Below are 7,152 nucleotides of genomic sequence, written 5' to 3'. Positions count from 1 at the left end.
ATGAAGTCGAACATAAAAAAAAAAAAAAAAATTAAATATACTCCTTCACAATTCAGCTTTTTTCCTTAAAAATGGGAATTTAGCTCTGAAAACAGCATGGTTTTAACACAAGATTCTGTTATAATACATAGAAACTCTTTGAAATAAAATAATAATTATAATTATAAAAAAAAAAAAAAAAAAAGAACATAATGCTACAGATAACCAAACCACAGATTTGTTTAAACTCAAAAAAGTACCTGAGTGTATATATAATATACTTTTATATAGATTTATATATATTTATACTATATACCTGATAAGGTTCAAAGAATAAAAATGAAGAAAAAAAACCTCTCTAGCCATTGAAACCGTAGAAAAGAATTAAGGTGTTGCCTTTCACACGTGGAAAGCTCCCCCTATGCTCTGCCTATGCTGGGTGGGGCTTAAGTCATGTGATCTCACAATAACAAAGATGGCCAGCTGGAAATCTTATCTAATTAACAAAGTGTGATAAATAACAAGGAAATACTAGTTTTCGCAGTCACATAGCTATTACTACCAATACATAAGGGCCCATTTTTTCCTGCAGTACAGCTGCGGACAACTTAAACTATAACAAGAAGCCCATTGACATTAGTGGGGATCAGTTTTTCAATGGAAGCCAGCAATCTTTCAGCGTTGAGCCTTTAAAGATCTTGGCAACAGCTAGTTAAGGGGCACTTCTCATAGGCTCATATGGGGCAGGCTTTACCCAACTTTTTCAAAGCTACTGTAGACTTTGACAACGGATAATTCAGAATTTCATAAGTTCTCATTTCTTCTACCTGTCAACAGTCATAATGTTGAAAAAGACAACTTACACAATTGTACAATTACTGTACATATAAATACATCCAATTATTTCAAATTAGAAACAAAACAGTTAAGAAAAGTAATGAATGTTGGCTTTTTTGTGTTCATAAACAGGGATAAGGTAAACTATACATACATACATATATATATATATATACATATATATATATATAGTTTACTTATGTCTACCCGCCTCAATGTCAAACTAGAATTAATACTAGAGGTAGTGTGCTGTTTGTGGGAATTTTTCTTATTTATTTTCTGGTGTCCAAAAATTAATCAGAGCTGACTTATTGTTTAAAGGCGTGTATATAAACAGTCAAAATGTAAGATGAATAAACATCACATAAATCTGCCACATCGGGTCCAAAGTCGAAGAAGTGCTTGGTTAAGTTCAAAATATATATAGCAGTATCCACTGGTGGGATTTTGGGTCCACTTTTCCATTGTACAATCACATTGTTCATAAATTGTATGTCAAGACATTTTTTTTTGTTCCTAACATAGAAAATTCCAATCCAAGACAGGCACCAAGTTCTGGAGGTCTTCATAGGATGAGGAATACATGGTTCGAATTATGTTTGGTAAAAATGGTGATAGTGGTGGTGATGCTCATGGTGATGGTGATGCTCATGTCTCTGTATCAAGTGTCCACTGTGGCCATCATACAATACCATGCTTGGCAAATCCCTCACATGCTCTTTTTCCACTACGTTGATAGGGGACTGGAAAGCTTTGCACATCTGGTGAACTTCCTTTGTCTTCTGCTTGCTCTTCCTATGAGGTTGTTGAGGTGGTAAAGGGTGGTATGGATAGCTCTGACCCATAAGTGCAGTTGGAGAAGTCACAGGAATTTGAACACCATGGATGGGTTTGCTCCTTGGTGTTCTTCCTTGCTGACTGTTTAATGCTGTGCTATTCTTATTTGAGGCTTTAGGACTTCTGACAGAATGTTTGTTGGATTCTTGACCCCTTTGTCTTTGCTGAAGCTCTACCATCTTTGGATGGGAAGGGTCTAATATATTGAAATGACCAGTATCCAATGCTTGAGACCTTCTCTGGTGTACATAAAGAGTCTCTGGTTCGTGAGAACGAGACCTCATTTGATTTGCGGCTCTTGCATGTGAATCTGGTTTTTCAGCTGTTGTAGAAGTGCCTGTCAAATACAAGATAAAAAAAAAAGTTTTATTTTTACAGAGACTAGCTAAGTACTTAGCAAAACGCCAAAGTATCCTGTCTTAAAGTACGCAGTATGTAAACTGTTGCCTCTAGGGGGTACTGTTACATTAAATACTAACCAGTGAATAATAGAGTAGTTATTGTCCTATGATTGGTCATCTTGTTGCATGGCTTTTCCACATGTCTAACAAACTATGAATAACATGAACTTTTTAGAGTTAAGTGAAATTGTTTGCAGTAATTTCTTGGACCTGCCCCAAAGTGAGGTTTGTTTGCTTATTATATTTGACCTATTTTTAAACTTTATTTTATTATGTTGCATATTTTTCTTTGTACTAAATACAATTGCATCTAACCACTTTGTGAGTTACTTATATTACCCATAGTTCTACAGAGTACGGGATAGAAACACTTTTAGAAAAAAAATTTATGCAAATTGAAGGGTGGTGTGCATGTAGCTTGTATGAAGACACAAGAAGTCCCCTGGACTTTGTTTAGTGAAGTCAGCTCTCTATTTGCTACCTTCATGCAATGCTTCTAAGGTTTATCAATATACGCTAGCATGACGCTCCTATTGGAAATGGCTGCTCAACATAGGCAGTACAGAATCTACGCTGAGCAGCCATTTCAGAGCAGCACACTGACAAAGAATGAGAGGCCTGGGATCTGCGATGGAGCAGGACAGGTAAGTATACATTTCTGTCATGTCCTCCACAGCCCCGGCAGCCCCATCGCTAATTATGAATTTATCTCCGTCAGTCCCTTTATGTAATGGTTTTAAGGGAGACTATCTTTATAATAGCACACTGTTTTTCTGCCATATTCGTGAAATTGTATTGTATGCCTCAAGATGAAATTTGAGGCATGCAGTTATAATTTACAGTACTTTGCCTCCTAAACATCTTCATTATATAGCTTTGTAGAACTTGAAGGTTTTACAAAACCATAATACCATAGTGTACATGAGTCCTAGTTGTCATATCAACAGTAAAATGTCAAAGAGCAAGATGTTTTTTTATCCAAATATAATATTCGGAGTTATCTATAGTTTACTAATTTTATGACAGCCCAGGGATTCCTTAAAAGAGTACGCATGGTAATCTAGTGTGGTCACCTGAGGTCACTAGTGGGCAGGCCTGTTACTGGGCATCCACCCAAACTAGAGTGCAGATCAGCTTTAGCCATTTGTATAGGAAATAAGTGTCAAACTGCATTATAACTACACTGTGGAAACAATGGCACATGAAGTCCCTGGGTTTGTGTTCATAAAGTGCAGTTCTGTGTTTTGTAAAAACCTGGCAAAACAGTCAAACATTCAAATATTAAGCCAAATGTGCCAAATTCCCTAAAGAATAATAGCCATTAGAAACTTGGGGTTTTATTAGCTTCTCTTATTATAATGAGAACTAAGAGGGGAAAAAGAATGGCCTGTTTTTCCTTGTCCATGGATATTCCCCAACTCCATAGAAATCATTGATCAATTTGCACGCTTTTTCCTCGCATCTGCTCCTTTCATATTTTCCGGCAGTAAAATCTCAACCAAACGCACCTGGCCCAAACCTTGATGTGTAGTTTTCTATTCCAGCAAGATCCAAGTAGTGGTTTCTCCGTTCAATGTTCTCATCCACACACTGCCGGAGACATTCTGTCTGTTCTGTTTCATTTTCAGCTGGGTTATGTCTACAGGAGATAACAAAGAACAGGATACATCTGGGAACCACTCACAAAACATCTATAAACAGATTAAAGCATCTGCAGATACATTATTTTTTTACAAGCTGGAGGATTTTTTTCTAGTGTTTTGCTGTCTGATCATTTCTTTTGGACTTTGTCTTAAAGAGTGAATTTTATCCCAGACCTGATTAGAATATAACATTCAGCATCAGACAGCCTCATCAGATAGCGGCACCGCTCTGTGATACTCTAATTATTGTGTTTGAAGTTTGCGTAAGGAAATACTCCACATTTAGAGGGAGAGGCAGCTGTTACATCATAGAATCCTATTCAACATGGGTCAAAGAAGGCAACATTAAGCCACCTACACACAAGTGTAGTATGGAGCTAATGTTAATGAAAGCGCTTATGTAAAATATGCACATATTTCAAGTACCGCATTTTCCGGCATATAAGACGACTTTTTAACCCCAAAAAACCTTCTTAAAAGTCTAGAGTTGTCTTATACGCCGGGCATGGTTGCGCCATACGGTGGGGGAGCTCCAAAATGGCGCACAACAATCAACTCACCTGTGACCAGTTCATGGCAGCTGCACGCATCTGCTGTCCTGTTCCCGGCGCAGACAGTGTGACGCACTGCCTGCACCGGAGATCCCCAAAGCTCTCTTGGGCAGCCGAACGTCTCATCGGAGAAACTTTCTTGGGCAGCCGAACTCTCATCGGGAGAATGACAGAAGCCTCTATCATTCTCCCGAAGCTCTCCCGGCAGCCGAGCGTCTCTGAGATTCTCCGATCAGACACTCGGCTGCCTGGGAGAACTTTAGGGACCTCCGGCGCAGGCAGTGTGCATCACACTGCCTGCTTCGGGAACATGACAGGAAACGTGCGGCTGCCGGGAATAGGTCACAGGTGAGTTGATTGTTGTTTTTTTTTTCTTTAGCTACAGTTAACCCCTGCCTGACCACAGCAGGGCTCTAGCTAGTAAACCCTGCTGCGGTCAGGCAGGGGTTAACATTTTCCAGCGTATAAGGCAAACCCCTGACAATCTTCTTAAAAGACAGGGGTCGCCTTATATGCCCAGTCGTCTTATACGGTATGTAATATGTACTACTTTGCCTCTTTTAATGATGCAAAACATCCACGGCTTGTGGATGGTCCAGCCATATATATTTCATAATAGATTAGTATGTCATCAATATGATCTATATGAGTTGCGCCAGAGCAGCTGCGATTTTACATATGTGAATGTGTGTAGATCTTGTCAGTATTATTTTAGTTTGTCATCAATAGTATATCTGTGTAGCACCTGCATTTTTAAAATCTATATGTATCTATACTAGAGATGAAATAATAATGAAAAATGAATATATACCACTTAAATTCATATATATTGTGGGTGTGTACTAGGTTGATATAAATGCTTGTGTGCTATACTGAATTATATTGTGCATAGTATCATAGTCTCCTAGTTGTAAGTTTTTCTCTAAAAGCACTAAATCCTGTGCTTCTTCATGAGACCTTGGTCTTATATAAAACATGTGAAAGAGCAAGTTACGAGTTTTCTTGTTGCAATCTCCTGTCTTAGGAGGCATGGTTTGATCTTGCCTCTGACCTCTTAGTGATGTCACCATCTGTGATCTGACCTTACAGGCTACATCTTCATCTCTGGCCAGACCCTACTGCTCATGTCACCATCTCTTGCCAAGGCCAAAATAATGTCCGCCAAAAAAAAACAAAAAAACATTGTAGGAACATAGCATGCAAAAAAGCCTGTAAAAATCAGGAGTGTTAAAAGGGTTATCCAGGCTTAGATAAATTTGGTTGCATTCTTTTCCAAAGTTTGGGTGTGGTTTTGCAGGTCAGCTCCATTTAAATGAATGGAGCTGAATTACGATACCACACATAACCTGGAGATAGGTGTGGTGCTGTTTTGGCAAGAAAGTAGCTTTAAAGACATGTTTATCATTAGGGTGTTATGCATAACCCCATGCTTCACTCTAGTCTGTGTTTTCACCAATACTATTTTTTGATAGATCATTGCTCCACTGATGGACATAAGAATTTCTTTTAGTATAAAAGAATAAAAACCTAACAGTTGGTGCATATATGTTGCTAAATCTATCTCTTATAATGCTGAATAATAATTCTTCACCACACTGAATTGTGTTAAAGCTGCCTAAAATATCATCTAAAAGCTGTGTCCAGTGTTTTTTCCCCGGCATAACATTTTTTTAACTTTCAGACATAACAGTCCCTTTTATCTTCTTCTTTATCTGACTTCACTTTCCATATATCTTGAACACAGTAAATCCCAGGACTGTCTACTCTAGCTTCTGAAGGCCATAGGATACTTTTATCACAGAGGGAAGACTAATCTAGCGCCGGGAGTCTCTCCACATGGAGACCCATTGCAGACACAAGATCTACAGCCATGCGTGGAATGTAAGACAACAAGGATCTGAAGGCATCAGCTGCTGCCAACATAAATATTCCCGGAGGTTCTCGGGACCCTCACTTTCATCTCAGTAAACTACTAGATATGTTATGCCATAAATCTTTGCTAAGTAAGATATCATTACTCTTTAGTAGTTCAACATTAGGTGAAAAGCTCTATTGATACCATGCCTCTTTTCAACAAGGGTAAATGGCAACGCAATATGAACATATTAAGGTGTTTGTATTGTATAAAACAAATCAAAAAAATTGTGGTCCCTAAAATTTACCTTGAAGAACTACGCTGCTTCTTCAGTTCTTCAGTCACTTTGCTTTCACTTCTGTATCTTCCATTCTGAATTTCTGTAATTACACAAACCATCAGTCATAATCTGTAGACCATACCTTGATACCAGAACACCCAAAATATGACTTTTTTCCATTAGTTTAATTAATTTAGTTTACAATTAGTTTAGTATTATAGAAGTATCTAATGTTACCCACTCTATTCCATCTTTAGATTCAGTTGGCCTATGAGCTACAAATATGAATACTAAGTATTACCTGTGTGATTGAGTAGGACAGTCCTCTTCTTTAGAGTGGCATCTGGGGCCACAGACAGCTTGACTCTAAGGGTTTTACTGGAGCTGGAAGAGTGATTCACCGATGCATCGAATACCTCATATATGGTGTGTAGTAAACTTGTAATGTCCTAAATAAAAAAGCTTAAGAGTTAGACATTAAATTGTTTAATTAAAAAAAATCAAAAATGGTTTGTTCATGTTGTTGGTTCATGTTTCTTTTAAGATATATTTTTTCCTTTTCACAAAAAATGTAAGGAGGAGAAAAAAAAAGAAACTCCAAAGACTTGTGTCCAGAATGGTTACAAGGACTCTCCTTCTGAAAATGAAGAATGCCCTTGAAGTTGCAGTTAAACAAGTACTTCTATGATACAGTATTTAGAGAGGCAATTCAACCAGTGATTTTTTGCTCACAGTCTGCCATATGGCTCTGGGTCTCTGAGCAAATACT

General features: G+C 37.9%; 1 protein-coding gene across 1 annotated transcript in view; it reads right to left on the bottom strand.

Moving 5' to 3' along the window:
* Positions 1-394: 394 nt before the first annotated feature.
* NKD1 (NKD inhibitor of WNT signaling pathway 1) overlaps positions 395-7,152 on the bottom strand; it is a 61,075-nt gene continuing 54,317 nt past the window's right edge. Inside the window, exons 7-10 of the mRNA XM_069968436.1 lie at positions 6,685-6,832; positions 6,411-6,483; positions 3,563-3,693; positions 395-1,990 (exon numbers count right to left, since the gene is read on the bottom strand). Coding sequence (XP_069824537.1) covers positions 1,410-1,990; positions 3,563-3,693; positions 6,411-6,483; positions 6,685-6,832 — 933 coding nt within the window. The 3' untranslated portion in view covers positions 395-1,409. The remainder of the gene's footprint in view (positions 1,991-3,562; positions 3,694-6,410; positions 6,484-6,684; positions 6,833-7,152) is intronic.

This window comes from Dendropsophus ebraccatus, chromosome 4 (genome assembly GCF_027789765.1).
Source record: "Dendropsophus ebraccatus isolate aDenEbr1 chromosome 4, aDenEbr1.pat, whole genome shotgun sequence".
Lineage (NCBI taxonomy): Eukaryota > Metazoa > Chordata > Amphibia > Anura > Hylidae > Dendropsophus > Dendropsophus ebraccatus.
This window is presented reverse-complemented; position numbering and strand designations above follow the sequence as displayed.